The sequence below is a fragment of the Elephantulus edwardii genome, unplaced genomic scaffold (assembly GCF_000299155.1).
Source record: "Elephantulus edwardii isolate Elephantulus edwardi_28Jun2011 unplaced genomic scaffold, EleEdw1.0 scaffold00117, whole genome shotgun sequence".
In the NCBI taxonomy this organism is placed as follows: Eukaryota; Metazoa; Chordata; class Mammalia; order Macroscelidea; family Macroscelididae; genus Elephantulus; species Elephantulus edwardii.
The window spans coordinates 4488953-4508810 of record NW_006399867.1 but is presented as its reverse complement, the minus strand read 5'-3'; the positions used below and the strand labels follow the sequence as shown (position 1 = coordinate 4508810).

Here is a 19858-nt window from a genome sequence, read left to right as displayed (position 1 = left end):
GTTCTCTTAGCAGTCCATGGTACATTCAATACTCTTCTCCAGCACCACAGCTCAAAGGCATCAATTCTCCTTCTATCCTCCATAGTCATTGTCCAGCTCTCTGATACATAGCAAGTGATTACAAAGACCATAGCCTGTATCAGGTGCACCTTAGTCTCCAGAGTGACACCATTGCTCTTCAGTACCCTGGAGAGGTCATCTCCATGATGTGACCTGTAATAAGCTCCCAATCAATTTTTGAGTCCCAACAAAAAGTCCCCAAATCCAAGAGACTTTCTTTAGTGCATAGTGTTATTGGGAAATGCCCTGGAATCAACCATATACCCAATCCTGTGCCATCCTTACAATCTCCACCATGCCCAAGGCCATTGCTGCAGTCACATCAACCCATCTCTTTAAAAGTCTTCCTTTCTTCCACTAATTCACTATTTTTCTAAGCATGATACCTTTTTCCAAGAGCTGGCCTCTCCTGATAACCTTCCCCAAGTATGTGAGATGAAATTTCACCATCTTGGCTTCTAAGGAGCACCTTGGTTGCTCTTCCTCCTAGATAGCTGTGCTGCAATCTCAAAGGCATGCAATTCAAATCCACTAGTTTCTCTGCAGGAGAAAAATGGGCAATCTCCTCTCATGCGATTAAACTGCCTATGAAAACCCCCTGGAGGGTCAACTGTGGGTTAGTTCCAACTCAACTGTGCACAACAACAGTGCTCTTTGTTTCTTGGAATTTTTTAATTTGGGTTTAAGTTTGCAAATTCATTTTCCATCTAACAATTCATATGTATTTTGTTCCGTGGCTTTGATTGCCATCTCCACTATATAACAACATTCCTGGTATTTCTTCATTTGTTTATCACTTGCAGATATGCTTTCTCACTCCTTCCTGCATTCTACACTTTATCTCTGGGCAAATGCGACTGTTGATTTGATTTTTCTAAGGAATGTCTACGCTCATTGGTGCTCAAAGCCTCAAATCTGTTCTTGAGACTGTTGGTTTTGAGCTCTGGGAGGATATCAAGAAAATCGTCCATGAAGAATGCAAAAGATCATTACAAAGGCTGAAAAAGAAGAAAAGACCAAGATGGATGTCAGATGAGACTCTGAGTATTGCATTAGAGCGCTGAGAAGCCAAAGCTTCTTGGTTTGAAGAAACCAAGAAATCAAAGAGCTGAACAGAAAAATCTCAAAAGGTAGCCCCGGACGACAAAGCAAGATACTATAATGAAATGTGCAGAGGGCTGGAGTCAGAAAATCAAAAGGGCCAAACTCGCTCAGTGTTTCTTAAGCTGAAGGAGCTGAAAAATAATTTCAAGCCACCGGTGGCAATACTTAAGGATACTTTGGGTAAAATGTTAAATGATCTAGGAAGTATCAAGAGAAGATGGAAGGAGTACACAGAGTCACAGTATCAGAAGGAATTGGCTGACACAGAAGAATTTAATGAAATAACATATGAGAAAGAGCCTGTGGTGATGAAGGAGGAAGTTCAAATTGTTCTGAAGGAATTGGCAAAAAACAAGGCTCCTGGAGTTGACGGCATACCAATTGACATATTTCAACAAACAGACACTGCCCTGTATATGCTCACTAAGTTGTGCCAAGAAATGTGGACGACAGCCAGCTGGCCAACTGACTGGAAAAGATCTGTATTTGTTCCCATTCCAAAGAAAGGTGACCCAACAGAGTGTGAAAATTATCAAACAATATCATTAATATCACATGCAAGCAAGATTCTGCTGAAGATTATCCCAAAACATTTGGAACAATATGTCAACAGATGTGCTGCTGGATTTAGAAGACATCGTGGTACTAGCTAATAGTATAGCTAATGTTAGATGGATCTTGGCAGAAAGCAGAGAATACCAGAAGAATGTCTATCTGTGCTTCATTGACTATGCAAAGGCTTTTGACTGTGTGGATCACAACAACCTGTGGCTGACTCTGAGGTGAATGGGAATCCCAGAACATTTGATTGTGCTAATGTGAAACCTATACTTGGACCAAGAGGCAGTTGTCAGAACAGAGCAAGGGAACACTACATGGTTCAAAATCAAGAAGGGAGTCCGGCAGGGATGTATTCTGTCTCCATACCTTTTCAATCTGTATGCAGAACAGATCATCTGAGACGCTGGGCTGTGCAAGGAGGAATGTGGCATCAGGATTGGTGGAAGAGTCATCAACAACCTGCTTTATGCAGATGACACAACCCTGCTTGCTGAAACTGAGGAGGACCTGAAGCACTTGCTGCAGAAGGTCAAGGACTGCAGCCTTCAATATGGATTGAAGCTCAACATCAAGAAAACAAAGATTCTCACCACTGGGCCAATTGGCAGCATCAGTATGGATGGTGAAGAGATTGAGATAGTTAACAGTTTACTTGGCTCCACAGTCAACACTCTTGGTAACAACAGCCAGGAAATCAAGAGACGAATTGCACTGGAAAAGTCAGCAGTGAGGGACCTCTCAAGAGTACTGAAGACCAAAGATGTCAGGCTGGAGACTAAGGTGTGCCTGATCTGGGCTATAGTCTTCGCAATTATGTGCTATGCATCAGAGAGTTGGGCAGTGAATAGGGATGATAGAAAGAGAATAGATGCCTTTGAGCTGTGGTGCTGGAGAAGAGTGTTGAATATACCATGGACTGCTAGGAGAACAAACAGGTTTGTCCTGGAGAAGGTGAAGCCAGAATTCTCCTTGGAGTCAAGGGTTCTGAAGCTTTGTCTGACATACTTTGGGCAAGGGGGGACTGGTCCTTGGAGAGGGACATCATGTTTGGGAGAGTGGAGGAACGGTGCAGGAGAGGAAGAACTTCGATGAGATGGATCGATTCTGGACTAGAGTGGTGGGAATAAGTGCGTTTGAGATGTCTACGTTGGCACAGGATAGAATGGCATTTAGAGCTCTTGTACATAGGGTCGTTGTGAGTCGCAAGCGACTCAATGGAACATAGCAACAACAAGAAGGAATGTCTGTGTTCCTGATGTTATTGTTATGTGGTAGTTTGGTGCCATGAAGTCAACTATCAAAACCTTACCCTATCCTGCACCTTATAATCTCAAGTACATTATTGCAGTCACTGTGTCAACCCATCTCATTGGGCGTCTTCCCCTCTTTCCACTGATTCTATACTTTTCCAAGTGCTATAACTTGACAGGCACTTCCTGACAAGCCCAAAGTATATGAGGGGAAGCTTCATCATCCTTGACTCTAAGGATGCATTTCCTCCAAGACAGATTTGTTTGTTCTTTTGGCAAACTGTAGTATATACAGACTTGTCTGTTGTTTGGCTGAAAATTGAGCAATGGGGTGGAGCAAGGAAGGGGAGTTCTGTTAGAAGTCTTGGAGGTCCCACCAGTCTCTATCAGATCAGTATACCTGGTCCTTTTTATGGTCTGGGGGTTTATTGCATATTTCTCTCACAAATGACTATTTATTGGGATCTCTTCCAGAGCAGTCAGTAGTGATAATACGGCACCTTCCAGTTTTTCTGGCCTCAGGGATATGGAAGCTGAGGTTCATATGTTCATTATTCCTTTGCAGTAATTGTGTCCATATAACTTTGGTTTTCTTCCTTTTTCTTTGCTGTGGATGCGGAAACTGTGCCTTAGAGGGCCACTTACCACTTTTGAGGTCTCAGTCAGCACTCACCACAGTAGACTGTAGAATGTTGTCTTTGTGAACTGTATCATGCTAATTGGCTTAGGTATGCACCAAGACTGTGTTCCTAATACCCCAAGCCCAGTGTCTATTTATGGCTGAGAGGTTTGATTTGTATATTTTGGGGCCCTTTCATTGAGTGGGAAGATATGTCCTCCTGTTTAGTTGACCATTTTATTGTTCTATAACATTCTTCCTTCTTTCTATGAGACTTTTTGCATTGTTGTTCAGTGTTGTTGAGTCAAGTACAACACTGGGCGACCCTATGAACAACAAATCTGAACCGTATCCATCCTGTGCCATCTCCTTTTACCTTCTCCAAGACAATGTTTTTTTTCTTTTGGCAGTCCATGGTACATTCAAGACTAAGTCTACCTTATGATAAATTAGTCCAAGAAATTTTGGTTGTCATTTAACATACATTTCTCTTCTACATTTTATTTTTAGGTTACTTTTATCTTTGTGTCTAAGGTGAGTCTTTTGAAAGAAACATATTGATGAGCACTGTTTTCTGCCACTCTCTTGTCTCCTGACTTGATCATGAGGCATTATGTTTTTTAAAATGATGTTACATCCTATTAGCTAAGATTTTTTGTTGAGAATTTTTGTGTCTGTACTCATGAGGGATATTGCTCAAGAACTTTTTTTTTAAGTGATGTCTTTGGCTTTGGTTTGAGGGTTACATTTGCTTCATTGAATGAGTTTAGGAGTACAGAATTTTTTTTTCTACAACCTCAAAAAATAGTTTCAGTAGAATTGAGGTCCGCTTTTTTTCTAGCAGAGAAAATGAATTTTAGTAGAATGCATTGGGGAAGCCATCAGGGTCAAGACATATTTTTGGGGGAGGTTTGGTGTTTGTTCTTTTAAATCTCTTCAGTTTCTTCTTTAGTGTGTCTCTTTTTAAAGTATTTACCTTTGTGCTTGCTTAAGTAGCTTGCAATACATTATCCTGCTTCTGAAATTTTAGTCTTAATCTTCTGATTTCAGTTTTCTGATTTTGCGGGGTTTCTGATTTTCCATTTATGTTGCCAGAGCTTGTTTGTTTGGCAGTTGATTTTAAGTCTTCTAGAGTTTGTGTTGTCCTTTCTTTTGTTAGTAGTTTGTTCTAACTCCCTCTTACTCCACTGAGGCACTGAATTATAATTCTTTTGAGTTCATTATCAGGGAATCTCAATAATATTTCTTCCTCTGAAAGACTCTCTGGCCCTATGTTTTAATCATTGGTGTGTGCCATTTTTGTCATATGTACACACATGTGTGAGTGCAAAGTTACCTATTACCTCCAAGACATCATGGTTTTGTTCTGTTTTATGTATCTTATGGGGTGGAGTGAGTGACTACTCGGCTCCCTAATATTATGAAAACTGTCTAACATCCCTCTTGAGATGACTTGCCTTTCCCCCCCCCTTACTTTTTGAGGATCTAGATGATCTGTTTTTTTAAATTCACCGTTTCAAAGAGTCAAAGTATACATTTTTCATAGGCTATTTCATGTTCTTCCATCTACGTGGGACAGTCTTCTCTTCTGCTCCCGGCCCTTTTCCTTCTAATAAACTTTAAGCCTGAGTCACATTTATACAACAAATTTGAGATTATAATATCAGAAGTCTCTTAGAAAGGAAATAACCCTCTTACTTTGTCATCTTTGAGATTATCCCACATTTAACTTTGTTAGTGTGACCAGTCCTAGAATTGATGACTAAAGGACATCATTCTCTACTATTCTTGTCTTGAAAATAGGATGCAATTTCCAAGGCATTACTTGGGGAATCTGAAGATGAAGATGTAGAAAAGGAAAGGAAAATCATTTTGGAACTGCCTCCCGAATTGCTGAGTACCACCATACTTATTAAAGAACTCACCAAGGTAATGTCGTTCAGTGTCCAACGTTATCCTGGCTTCCCCATCACTTAGGAAATATGTCCTTGTTTCCAGAGTTCACTGTTTTTCTTTGGGGTTTATTATGCCAATTTAACAGAAGAGCATTTGTGAAATTGTCCTGGGTAATTGTATATAGAGATTGAAGCACTGATTGTATTTGACTTCTAGAAAGTGTTCACTCCATTGTGTTTTCTGAATCTTCAGATCTATTTTAAGTGTCCTCCTATTCTGGCTGTGAGAAAAATCTCCCTTATAATAAAAAAAGGGGAGTGCTTTGGATTACTTGGATTCAATGGAGCTGGAAAAACCTCTACCTTCCAAATGTTGACTGGAGAAAAGCCTGCTACTTCTGGGGATATGTTCATTGAAAATGTTAGCATCACCAAAAATAACCTAAAGGTGAGACTGGCTCAGGGCAGACCAGGGCTCAGAGCTGCTATACACAGGGTCGCTATACATCACAGGTGACTCAGTGGCACATAAAACAATAATATGCTATGACAGGTTTGGAAGCAGGAGTGGCATCCATTTCCTAAATAACATGCCTCCGGAAACTCTGTGAACTTTTAGAAATGTCGATAGTTATAGAGGGGCTTCAGGCCTTTTGTTCACTGGGTCGTTACGAGTTGTGCTTGACTTGAAGGCAACAAGAAGACATTACTATTACCTAAGTTGCAAAAGAGTGTTGAGGGTACCATGGACTGCTAGGAAAACAAACAGATTCATCCTGGAGAGGCTTAAACCAGGCGGCTCCTTGGAGGCAAGGATTCTGACGCTTCGTCTAACATACTTTGGACACGTCGTAAGGAGGAACTGGTCTTTGGAGAGGGACATCATGCTTGGTAGGGTGGAGGGACAGTGCAGGAGAGGAAGGTCCTCTATGAGGTGGATTGATTCAGTGACTAGGGTAAACGGGATGGGTGTATGGAGACACTGTGATTGGTACAGGACAGAGCAGAGTTTAGGGCTATTGTACATAAGGTCGCTATGAGTTGCAAGTGACTCAACGGCACGTAACAATAACAACAACAAGTTGCAAAAAAACCCATGGTGAACTCAGGTAGAAGTGGAAGTGAGAGGCACAAAGCTGGAGGTCCTAGATATCAGTGTTTGTACTGTTGATTCAATCAGTAGACTCTGGAGGGAGAAAGTTTCAGAAGACATGTTGAGAAGAGTCCTAACATAAGAATCTAGAGTGAGAATGTCTTTTGTGTTCTTTGAAACTCTTGGCATGAGAAACAAGTTCTTTCAACAGTGTATGTAATGTGTGCCAGACTAGCTGATTTAAGGATGTGGGGAAGACAGATTTGACAGAAGGAGAAACTTATCTGTGTGTAATGCATTTGTACCAGAGTTTTAGACTGGTTCATTCAAATTTGACTCTCTGCAGTGAGTGTTGCAGACCAAGGGTCCCAAAGAATGGAATAATTTTATAATTATTAATAATGAGACAAACAGCGAGGAGTGAGATAGAGCAGAGAGCATAAAACAGGGGGCCAGCAGTTCTTGACTGAAGACCCCAAGCCAAGCTTCTCTGTATCTTTATTGAAAATTATCAGGAAGTAAATCACAAAGAGAAGTCAATGCAAATGAAGCCAATCTCTTTATATTGAAAACCTTCTGCTTGACTCAGGAAGGAGGGGTTCACAAATGCAAGAATTTGGTTTACCCTTAACTATTAACCTTGATGCCTCAGGGTGAACTCTAGCTCAGGAAGTAACACTCCCTCTGTAGGGGGTCCCTTGCTGCCTCCTGTCTTGTAGGGAACAAACAGCTCATTTTCTAGGATCTGCCACAAGAGAAATCCTAACTTATAGATCTGTAATTCCTTCAATTCCTGAACAAGGGTTTTCATATAATGTTTGGTGTAAAGTCTGGCTTCCCATAAGTGAGAATTTGCATTTCCACCCCAAAAATATTGAATTAAAATCTATGTTTTAACCAGATCCACAGGTGATGATCTTCTAAATGCAAATCCTCAGCGGAGGGTCAAATTGCAATGAATCAGTTCAATGTCTTGACTATAGTGTAAGTCTTGGTCCATCTTCCTGAGTTCTTTTTTAATTTTTTTTAATTTCCATTCATTCATTGTTGCACTTTTCTCCCTACCGACCCCTGCCCTCCAGTACACTCTTCTCTTTGAAAAGTACAAGAAAAATTCTTTCATTGTTTTACAATCGCTCCTCCACGTCCACTCCACTGTGCAGCCTTCGTTCTGGCTTCCTGAGTTCTTGAACAGCATAATCCTTCATAGTATTTCTCATATTGAAGCAGAGTGTTGTTGTTGTTGTTGTGTTGTGTACTGTGGAGTTGGAACCAACCCATAGCTGACCCTCCAGCAGGTTTTTAGAGATAGTTAATCACACAGGAGGAGATTTCCCATCCTTCTGCAGAGCAACTGGTGGCCTCGAACCACGTTCCTTAGGGATTCTCTGCACTAGCCAGTAACTGACTACACTTGTCACCAGGAAGGGGGGAGTCCAACCTTGGGGGAAAACTAAGAGAAAACTGTTTTTTCAATTCAAAACTCAGACTTAATGCCACTGAATCAGAACTGACTCATAGAGACCTTTCAGGAGGTTTTTGGAGACTAGAGGAGACTGTCCGTCTTTCTTCTGAGGAACCACTAGTGGCTTTAAACTGTCACAGAGGCATTGCTTATGGGCTTACAGCAAAACTCCATACTGACTGTGTCACCCAAGCTGTCAAAAGCGTGAGGGCAAAATGTGACAAGGGCCAAGAAATCTGAGGCAAGATAAAGTCTGCCTGGTGTCTGTTAGATTTCATAACTAAAATTCATTGATGATATTTAGTTTCCGAGTCGAAGGGATGGTGGCTGTGGGAGTCTGACCAGTAAAAGTTCAGTTCTTTGCAGTCCATGGAACACTGTTCTAATGGAGTCAAAAGGATGGAGTAAATGGTGGCTTGCATGCTGTAGGATAAAGAGCAATCTAGTGACCAGATCAAAAACTAAGAGTAGAGATTGTATTTTGAAGAAAATTAGCCAGGAAGTAAAAGGAAAAAATTAGACTTCACTAAGAGAAGTGAAGAGACAATAGACATTTCTAATTTTTATCAGCTCAAGTACAAATCACATGCAATCCAGATTCTGCTGAAGATGATCCAAAAATGTACATCAACAGAGAACTGCCAGAAGTGCAGGCTGGTTTAGAAGAAGCTGTGGCACTAGGGATATCATTGCCAATGTCAGTTGAATCTTGACTGAAAGCAGAGAGTATCAGAAGGATATCTATTTGTGTTTCATTGACTATGCAAAGATATTTGATTGTGTGGATTACAGCAAATTGTAATTAATGTTGAGAAGAATGGAAATCCCAGAACACTTGGTTGTGCTTATGTAAAACCTATACCTATCCTATACCAGGAAGCTGTCATCAGAGCAGAGTAAGGAAACACCACATGGTTCAAAATCAGGAAAAGAATCCATCAGGGATGTATCCTTTCTCCATACTTTTTCAATCTAAATGCAGAATAGCTCATTCATGAGGCTAGGCTTTATAAGGCGGAATGTATGATCCGGATTGGGTTGTGAGTGCATCAACAACTGACGTTATGCAGGTAACAGAATTGCACTTGCTGAACCTGTAGAAAACTTGAAGCATTTGCTGCAGAAGGTCAAGGACTGTGGTCTTTAATGTGGATTGCATCTCAACATAAGAAAAACAAAGATTCTCACCACTAGGCCAAGTGGTAGCGACATAATAGATGGAGAAATACTGAGGTTGTTAACAATCTCATCTTACTTGAATCCACAGCCAACACTCTTGGCACCAGCAGTAGGGAAATCAAAAGACAAGTTACTTTAGAAAAGTCTGCTGTCAGGGACTCTCCGGAGTCCTGAAGAGCAATGATGTCTGTTTAAAGACTAAGGTGCACCTGAGCCAGGCCATGATCTTTTCATTTACTTGCTATACACCTGAGAGCTAGACAGTGAATAAAGATCAATGAAGAAAAATAGATGCCTTTGAGTTGTGGTGCTGGAGAAGAATATTGAATCATGGACAGATCTTTCCTGGAGAGGATGAAACCAGGTTTCCCTTTGGAGGCAAGGATTTTGAAATTCCATCTCTCATTCTTTGGGCATGTTACCAGAAGGGAACACTCCTTGGAGAAGGACATCATGCTTGGAAGGGTAGAGAGTCATCACAGGAGAGAAAAACCCTGGAGGAGATGGATTGATACAGTGACTGTGGCAATGGGAGCGGATGTGTCCGAGATAGTGAGATTGGCTCAGCATAAGTCAGCATTCTGAGCCATTGTTCGTAGAGTCCCTGTGAGTCATGGTTGGCTTGACAGCACTCCCTCATCTTTCTCAGTGCAATATACACAATTTATCCAGTTTTTCTCAGTCTTACCCCCACCCTGATATCAGTCCTATTTTACAACAGTGGCACCATGCAATATTTGTCCTTTTGTGACTGAGATATTTCACTCAGCATAATGTCCTCCAGGCTCACCCATTTTGAATAATATTGCATGAGTTCCTTGTTTTTCAATGCAGCATTGTATTCCATTGTGTGAATATACCACAGCTTCTCTATCCATTCGTTTGCTGATGGACACTTAGGTTGTTTCCAACTCCTTGCTATTGTGAACAAAGCTGTGATAAACATGGGTGTGCATATATCTGCTTGGGTGTCAATTATGGTCTCTTTGGGGTATATTCCCAGTAGTGGAATTGCTGCGTCAAATGGTATCTCTATTTGCAACTTTTTTGAGAAAGAGCCATACTGCCTTCCACAGTGGTTGCACCATTTTATACTTCCACCAACAGTGAATAAGTTTTCCAGTTTCTCCACAACCTCGCCAGCATTTGTTGCTTACTATTATGTTAAATATCTTAAATTTTGCTGTTCTGACTGAGGTGAGATGATATCTCATAGTTGTTTTGATTTGAACATTTCTTCGTGTGCTTGTTAGCCATCTGAATGTCTTCTTTGGTGAAGTGTCTGTTCATATCCTGTGCCCATTTTGCAATTGGATTGTTTACCTTTATCTTGTTTTGGTGAATTTTAAGTCCTTTCTTAAGGCAATTTTCCTAATCAGGTGAGGTCAAAAATTGGCTACTGTCCTCAGTCTGAAGCCTTGCTGGAGTACATGACTGGCCGGGAAATATTGACCATGTATGCCAGAATATGGGGAGTCTCTGAGGCCCAGATTCACTCATATGTAAACCATTGGTTGAAATCCCTACGTCTGGAATCCTATGCTGACAAGTTTATCTACACCTACAGGTGAGGTATTATATTGCTGCTCCTTTTGTTACTGCTGTAAAGTTATGGTGCCCCCTTATCTTCCTGATGTTTGAATGAATGAAGTGAATGTCTCCAACTTTGCTTAACTCTGTTACACCGTTATCAGGTGCCCTGCTAAGTTTCCGATACTGGTGATAAGACAGATTGCAGAGATAAAACTAAACTCAATTTTCTTTGAACTGTAGCCTTTGGGCCTCATAAGATAGCATCCTCTTCTTGGTCTATTTTTGATAACTTGCTCCCAAGTAAGGAAAACGATGTGGCTCTTTAATTTATGGCCGTTCTTACAAACAAAGAAATAAATGCAGCAGATAATGTTTCTAAAAGCTACTAAGCAAATATAAGTCACTCTTCTACATCCCATATGAAAGGGATCGACATATACACTTAGGATTTGGCTTGATACCTTGTTAAGTCAACCTAATCAGCATCATAAATGTCCATGTTGAGTGTTTGCGGGGACATTTAATACTTTGGATAAATGTGCTAAATCTTTCTGAAAATAACTGATTTGTATAGATTTGATTTCCCCCACTTTCACCTTCCTTCACCATGAAGTGGAGGAAACAAACGTAGACTGAGTACTGTTATTGCATTAATGGGAAAGCCCTCCGTCATCTTCCTGGATGAACCATCGACGGGCATGGATCCAGTAGCTCGGCGCCTCCTCTGGGATCTGGTAACGAAGATACGTCAAACTGGCAAAGCCATCATCATAACTTCCCATAGGTGAGAGTCACAGAAGGGTTGGTTGAAGGTTGACAGGAGTGGTAGGACGGTAAGGGGGAATTATGTGGAGTCAGAGAAATTACAAAGATTCTTGTGAGAGTGAGTGAGTTCCTTATTAATCCCAATGAATGAAAGAGTCAATTCCTAACTGCGCTAAATAAGGGTGGAGAAAGGGTATGGCGTTTAGGAAATGATTCTTTAGGGGATTTATTTCTCTAGTACCATTGAAAGACATTTCCTACCCTAGCTATGAGCTTGATGGCTAAAAAATGTAACTGTCTACTTTGAAGAGACTCTGTTTAGACTATAGAATGTTCCCCAGGGAACTTGGAGTCTTACGTTATTCTGTCACTTGTCTTGTTAGTATGGAAGAATGTGAAGCCCTTTGCACGAGGCTGGCCATTATGGTGAAGGGGAAGTTTGCATGCTTGGGCAGCCCTCAATACCTCAAAAGCAAATTTGGCGACTTTTACATCCTGAAGGCCAAAGTCAAGGCTGATTCAGATGAGGATAAATTGGATGATTTTAAAAAGTTCATCTCAACAACCTTCCCAGGTAAGTAAAGTTACACTAGATTTTTAGAATGTGCTAACTCATCTTTATTTTTCTTACCCTTGAGCTGTGGTGCTGGAGAAGAGTATTCAACATATCATGGACTGCCAAGAGAACTAATACGTCTGCTCTGGAGAGAGTGAAACCAGGCTGTTCCTTGGAGGCAAGGATTTTGAATCTCTGTCTCACATACTTTGGGCATGTTGCCAGCAGGGATCAGTCCTTGGAAGAAGGGCATCAATCTTGGAAAGGTGGAGGGAGAGTGCAGGAGAGGAAGACTCTGGATTGAATGATTTGATTCAATGGGTAATGGCTGAGGTGTGTCAGGGACAGTGAGGTTGGCTCAGGACAGAACAGAGTTCAGAGCCGTTGTACATAAGTTGCAAAGGACTCGATGGCACATAACGACGACAACTTGTGTGTGTGTGTGTGTGTGTGTGTGTCCTTAAATAACAGTTTCCTCTAAGTAATGAAGAATCTTCCATACCAAATTGCTTGTTTCCAGTCAGGTTCTTATCCCTGATTATGCTAAGTTTCTTTTTTAAAAAAAAAACAAACCAAAACCCAAATCACAGGTCTGCTGTGAGCTGGTTTCAACTACACTACAATGACATTTTTTAAAGAGGTTAAATACCTAAAGTCATATTTTAAAGCTTAACTTCTCAATTATCTGCAAAAATTATCCATGCAAAGTTTTTCAGTTGCTCTCTCTCTCTCTCTCTCTCACACACACACACACACACACACACACACACACGCAACTCTTGCCTTTTGGTGCCTGAACCAGAATATAATTATTAAATTCAAACAAAAAATGGTGTCTCTCCTTTCTAGAATCGTTCTGCTTCTGTGCACTAAATTCAATAAGTATGTCCCTGTGTACCTGGTCAAGTTTCACAGACAGCACCTATTTCTGTCCCCTATCTCTCTTTCTTGAACTCTGGTGGCCACGTGGATGAGGAGCTGAGCTGCCAGCTCAAAAGACAGGCAGATTGAATACACCAGCTGCTCTGTAGGAGAAAGATGGACAATCTCCTCTCATTTCATTTACAGCCTCTGAAAACCAGTAGAGGGTAGGCTGTGAGTCTGTTCTGATTGAGTGTCATTGCACTGGAATAATGACTTTGACTTCTTTTTTTTTTTTAACTTCTCTTTCCTAAACACAAAGCAGAGGCAAAGTAACACTTATTGTAGTTTTATCATCTTAATTTCTACTTTGCAACATATCAGAAATTTCCTCTTGTCTGTCAGGCTGAGTAGCTGAGACTTTATCTTCTAAGAGATAGAAAATAGCAAGATCAATTTCACAGTAGGAGCAAACAGCAGAAAATTTTTTGAAAAATGAATGGGAATGCAGATGGTGGTGACAAGATAAAAGGAAAGATTATTATAATGTGTCTGTTTGCAATCCTTGGAGGCAAGGATTCTGGGGCTTCGTCTGACATACTTTGGACATGTTGTAAGGAGAGACAGGTCTTTAGAGAGGGACATCATGCTGGGTAGAGTAGAGGGACAGCGCAGGAGGGGAAGGCCCTCTATGAGGTGGATTGATTCAGTGACTGGGGTAATCAGGATGGGTGTGTCAGAGGCAATGAGATTGGCACAGGATAGAGCAGGGTTTAGGGCTGTTGTACATAGGGTCGCTATGAGTCGCAAACTACTCGATGGCACATAACAACAACATCATTTGCAATATGGATTGAAGCTCAATATCAAGAAAATGAAGATTCTCACCACTAGACAAATTAGTAGCAGCTTTATAGAAGAAGAAGAGCTTGAGATTATTAACAATTACAGCTTGCTTGGTCCCACAATCAATAGATTTGGCCCCAGAAGTCAGGAAATAAAAAGACAAATTGCATTAGGAAGATCTACTGTCACGGACCTCTCTAAGTGCTAAAGAGCAAGGATGTCAGTCTAGAGACTAAGGTGCACCCAATTCAGGCCATGATCTTCATAATTACTTACTATGCCTCAGAGAACTGGACACTGACTAAGAATGACAGAAAAAGAATTGATACCTTTATTGAACATACCACAAACTGCCAAGAGAAGAAACAGGTCTGTCCTGAAGAGAGGGAGACCAAGCTGCTCCTTGGAGGCAAGGATTTTGAGATTTCATCTCACATACTTTGGACATGTAGCCAGGAGAGACAAGTCTTTGGAGAAGGATATCATGCTTAGAAAGGTAGACGGATAGCACAGGAGATGAATTGACATAATAACTAGAGTAACCAGAGTAGGTGTGTCAGAGACAGTGAGACTGGCTCAAAATAGAGCAAGATTGAGAGCCATACTGCATAGGGTTGCTATGAGTCGTAGTCAGCTCGAGGGCACACAACAATGTTCATTAAGAAGTTGAATTTTTGCTTAGCCAGTAATTTAGCAAATATTTTTTGAATGACTATTGTACCTGAGCTCTGTTTAATGTAGTTCTTAAGTTGCCATAATGGGAAGCTATGAACAAACAAAATCTCCTTTACTTTGAACTGTAGAAACTTGCTCTACTTCAGGGATGGGTTTCAAACACTAACCAGACACTTATCCTTGGCATTGTGCATGTAATTACTTTCATAGGAATGTGACTTTGAGATAACAACCCCACATATAAATATGGGGTTATACAGTCCTTCCTCACACCGTTCTTGATCAAACACCCATCCAGATAGGACAGAACTGGGGTGAAACTGATGTGAAGCCGATGTATGAATGTTGGGGGGGGGTTAATAATAAGAAATACATGGAGTTGCACAATGCAGTGGTGGAGGTGTTGATGGTGATGGAAATGGGAAAGATCCAGCAGGGACCTGAAAAGACAGGGTAATGATGGGCATGGTCCAATGGTGATTAATTTTAGAAAACAGTGCATGGGAAAGATTGTATGAAACACAATGTGAATGGAGAATAGTGTGAAACACAGTGTATATGAACTTTGTAAGTAAACCAATATAAAAGAAATTTTTAAAAATAAACAAAAAAAAAGAATAAAGGTTTTACCTTAAAAAAAGAAAGGAATACTAAATATAGAAGCAACCGACATATACACTCAAAAGAGGACTTTTTAAGTATCTGAGACTATTTTAGGTAAATAATCCTACACTGACCTCAGATAAATTTAAATGATCATGCATTTTTTTTCAAAAGTTTCCCAAATAGGATGATCCCATCTTGGCAGCATTGTTGTTGTTGTTATGTGCCATCGAGTCATCTGTGACTCATAGTGACCCTTTGTACAACAGCTCTGAACCCTGCTCCATCCTGAGCCAACCTCATTGTCTCTGACACACCTTCTTCCAATACTCTAGTCGCTGACTCAATCCATCTCATGCAGGGTCTTCCTCTCTTAATACTGCCCCTCTACCCACCTAAGCATAATATCCATCTCCAAGGACTGGTCCCTCCTTGTTATATGTCCAAAGTATATCAAATAGAGATTGAGAATTTTCACCCTCTCCAGGACGAACCTATTTGTTCTCCTAGCAGTCCATGGTATATCCAGTACTCTTCTCCAGCATCACAGCTCAAGGGCATCAATTCTACTTCTATCGTCCCTAGCCATTGTCCAGTTTTCTGGTGCATAGCATGTAATTATGAAGACTGTGGCCTGAATCAGGCGTACCTTAGTCTCCAGAGTGACACTGTTGCTCTTCAGTTCTCTGGAGATGTCCCTGACAGCAGACTTTTCTGGTGTAATTCGTCTTTTGATTCCCTGGCTGCTAGTACCAAGAGTGTAGAGTTTATATTCTGAAATGTGCTCTCATCTCTGGCATGGGCTCCCCTGCCCCTCCACATTCATCTTCTCTGTTGCACCATCTTACAGAACTCATGAACTGTACCTAAAGTTAAGTGGCTTCTTAAGGGACACGATGCAACTTGAGATCAGGATCAATAGGCTACAAAGCAAGATCTAGATCGGAAAGATTGTAGACCGTCTCTCTGCTTCAGTGCAGAACAGCACTCAGTGCCTCTAGGCTGTGCAGGCCTCATCTTAGATCTGTGAGAACAGATTCTTCCCAGCCAACTTGGGTCAGGTTGCTTTTAGCTCTGCCTTCTGTCACCACTGGCTCTGCCCTTATCGATCTTTTCTGGGCCTTTCACTGCCTTCACAGTGACTGCCCTTAACTGCCTCTTTTAGGAGGTTCCTTGCTACCTTTATTTCCCTCTGCTTCTCTCTTCTTCCTTTTTTCTGTCTCAAAAGCCTCATAAGGGGCTGACTATAGAGATACAGATATATTTAAGTATGTCGTTTTTGTTATGTGCCATGGAGTGAACTGTAATTCATAGCAACCTTATACGCAATAGCTCCGAACTCTGCCATATCCTGAGCCAATATAGATAGATAGGTAGATAGATAGATAGATAGATAGTTACGTAGATATATAGATTTAGAAATAGATATATATCTATACACACACAAACAGAGAGATACTCACTTTCTTGTCAATTTCAAGATATGTCTAAGATATTATGACTAGGGATGATGGAAGGAGAATTGATGCCTTTGAGCTGTGGTGCTGAAGAAGAGTTTTGAATATACCAGGGACTGCTAGGAGAACAAGCAAGTTTCTTCCTAAAGAGGGTGAAGCCGGGGTGTTCCTTGGAGGCAAGGATTCTGAAGTTGCGTCTGGCATACTTTGGACATGTTGCAAGGAGGGACCAGTCCTTGGAGAGGGACATCATGCTTGGGAGGGTGGAGGGAGAGCACAGGAGAGGAAGACCCTCAATGAGACGGATTGATTCAATGACTGGGGTAATGGGGGTAGGTGTGTCAGAGACAATTCAGTTGGTACAGAATAGAGCAGGGTTTTAGACTATGGTACATAGGGTTGCTGAGTCACAGGCAACTTGATGGCACATAACAACATTATTACTTGACCTTGATGGAGTGATTTATTAAAATTTACTTTTAAGAATTCATTACGCGAGTGAAGTATCTTAGTCACAAAAGGTCCAATACTGCATGGTGCCACTGTTGTAAAACCAGACTGACCTCGGGGTGGGGGGGAGACTGAGAAATATGGGTTCAATAATGTATACTGCATTGAAACAGATGAGGGAGAGAACTGTTTTAAAGGGATATGTGATTAGGTATTTTTGTCATGACAGGAGTCCAGAACGAAGGCTGCATGGTAGAATGGACCTGTGGAGAGGGATTGTAAAACAATGAAAGAGTTTTTCTTTTACTTTTCCAAGAGGGTAGTGTACTGCGGGGAGGTAGTGTAGTTGGGAGGGGAGAAAAGTGCAACAATGAATGAATGGAAATCCAAAGTCTCTGTAAACTTTCATTGAAATTAATAATAATTTTTTTAAAAAAAGAATTCATTAAGCTTTGTATTTGAGTTCTTTCACAATAGAAAACTTTTTATGTAATTGTGGAGACAAACATGCGTTAAGACTAATATGAAAAAGACCACACATTATGACAAAGATTTTTTTTTATTTTAAGCATTTTTCATCTCAGTTCATTCAATTTTCAGTAAGCCTGGACAAATATGTATTCATTTGTTTATTCTAAACTCTCTCCTCATTTCATCAATAGTTTCATGCTCACCTATGAAACACACAGAATGTGTGTCCTGACTTCTGATTGGGTGACTTAGATGTCTGACTTTTGTCTTTCCCATGACATGGACATGGCATAATCATGCGAATAGGGAGAAAATTGCATCCAGTTCTCCTCCCTACCAAACACACTATCTAGGAAAGCATATCAACACAACTGGAAGGGAGATCCTTCCAGTTCCTGTTCTCAGCATTATGTTGAGGACTAACATCATATAGCAACATCAGATTTTTTAGAAGGCTCAGCTGTTTTACATGAAGCATGTAAAGTGCCAGCCTTCTTGGGTCTAAAAATGAGTAGCCTTGGTAGTTGCTGTGAGCTTTAGACTGTAACTAGAATCATTATCTTTCTGGTGAAAGGATAAACTATGACACGTCTACTAAAAAGTATAGAGTTTCAGATTTTGTGTCCTTTTTTATCACTTCACTCCTTTATTCTATAAAGTTAAAATACCAGATTGTTATATAAGATATTCACCTGTACTGACTGTCCTTTCTTAGGCAGCATCATTAAACAGGAGAGTCAAAGGATTGTTAATTACTACATTCCCAGCAAGGACCACAGCTGGGCAAAGGTGACTCTGAAAGCACGCCCTTCTAACACATAGTGCATGTTAAGAGAACACTAATATTGGGGAGAATTTGGGATTCAAGCTTGTGGGATGTGAGTACCTGGCATTGTGGGAGCAGAAGACTCTAGGGTATTTATTAAACAACCTGAATAAGTTTAATTACTTGAGCTCTGACTGTAAATGTCATTATTATTGTTATTTTTATTCCCATCAAGACAATGGGTACAGAGAAATGCCATTTCTGTATTTCTCCACTATCTATTTCTTCTACTTTCTCACCTTCCTAACCTGTTGTGCCTTTTGTCCTCAAAAAGAAATCTGGCAGAAGTTGGGGCCTTTGATGGAAGGAAGGTCACCTGGGCTGGAAATTGGGAGGAATGGCAATGATAACTGCTTTTGCCATCATTACTGTTGTTGTTCTTACAGGTGTTTGGCATTTTGGAGGAAGCAAAAGGACAATTCAATTTAGAAGATTATTCCATCAGTCAGATTACACTGGAACACGTCTTCCTGAACTTTTCTCAAGCAGATAAAACAGAAGACGAGTATAGAAAATAGATGCTATGAGAGTCAGTGACAATCAGACTTAGGCCTCTCCCGGCTGCATCTGGACACTCAGAGGGGTATTTGTGTCTGTCTGTATGTGTGTGTGAAATGCTGGTGTAAATATATTTATATAATAAAGAGTTCCCTGATAAAGAATGTTTGTCCCTTTTTTCCTAGATTTAAGTGATAAGGTGTACATCCAGCAAATGTAAATAAGAGAACATATGGTGATATAGCTGTTTTCTCTGCTAGAAATAAGGAACGACAGTATTTATTAGGGAAGGGTGAGCACCTGTCTTGAATATTCTCAACGTTCAAGCAGAAGCATTCATAGATGGTGTTGCCATCAAATGAAACAATCCAAAGAGGAAGGACTTTCTGTAATAGCAGCCAAGTTGTGGATAAAAAGAGCGTAAGGCCTGAAGAAAAGAATCTTTCCCATCAATACACACACACACACACACACACACACACACACACACACAAATCTAATTAAAATTATTATCAATGTTTGGTGAGTTGGGTTACTATTTCCAAAATGTTGTGTTGTTGTTATGTGCCGTCGAGTCGCTTGCGACTCATTGCGACCCTATGTACAACAGCCCTAAACTCCGCTCTGTCCTGTGCCAATCGCACTGTCTCTGACACTCCCATCCCAATTATCCCAGTCACTGAATCCACCTCATAGATGGCCTTCCTCTCCTGCGCTGTCCCTCCACCCTCCCAAGCATGATGTCCCTCTCCAAGGACCAGTCTCTCCTTACAACATGTCCAAAGTATGTTAGACGGAGCCTCAGAATCCTTGCCTCCAAGGAGCCACCCGGTTTAACCCTTTTCAAGACAAACCTGTTTGTTTTCCTAGCAGTCCACGGTATTCTCAATACTCTTCTCCAGCACCACAGCTCAAAGGCATCAATTCTCCTTCTATCCTCCTTGGTCATTGTCCAACTCTCTGATGCATAACAAAAAATTTCCAAAATACAGACTAAAATTCTTACTCTTCATTTGTAAGACCTTGATATGAAGAACTTTTAGGATTCTAAGAACAGAGAGAGAAAAAAAATAATCCTTCATAATTAGCTA

At 40.8% G+C, this 19858-nt stretch overlaps 1 protein-coding gene across 1 annotated transcript in view; it reads left to right on the top strand.

The window, feature by feature from the left end:
• The window catches only part of LOC102859189 (ATP-binding cassette sub-family A member 3-like), a 129278-nt gene extending 110491 nt beyond the window's left edge, over positions 1-18787 (top strand). Inside the window, exons 20-27 of the mRNA XM_006892701.1 lie at positions 4105-4128; positions 5398-5523; positions 5743-5937; positions 10606-10793; positions 11373-11543; positions 11908-12098; positions 18159-18232; positions 18656-18787. Coding sequence (XP_006892763.1) covers positions 4105-4128; positions 5398-5523; positions 5743-5937; positions 10606-10793; positions 11373-11543; positions 11908-12098; positions 18159-18232; positions 18656-18787 — 1101 coding nt within the window. The remainder of the gene's footprint in view (positions 1-4104; positions 4129-5397; positions 5524-5742; positions 5938-10605; positions 10794-11372; positions 11544-11907; positions 12099-18158; positions 18233-18655) is intronic.
• Positions 18788-19858: the final 1071 nt, after the last annotated feature.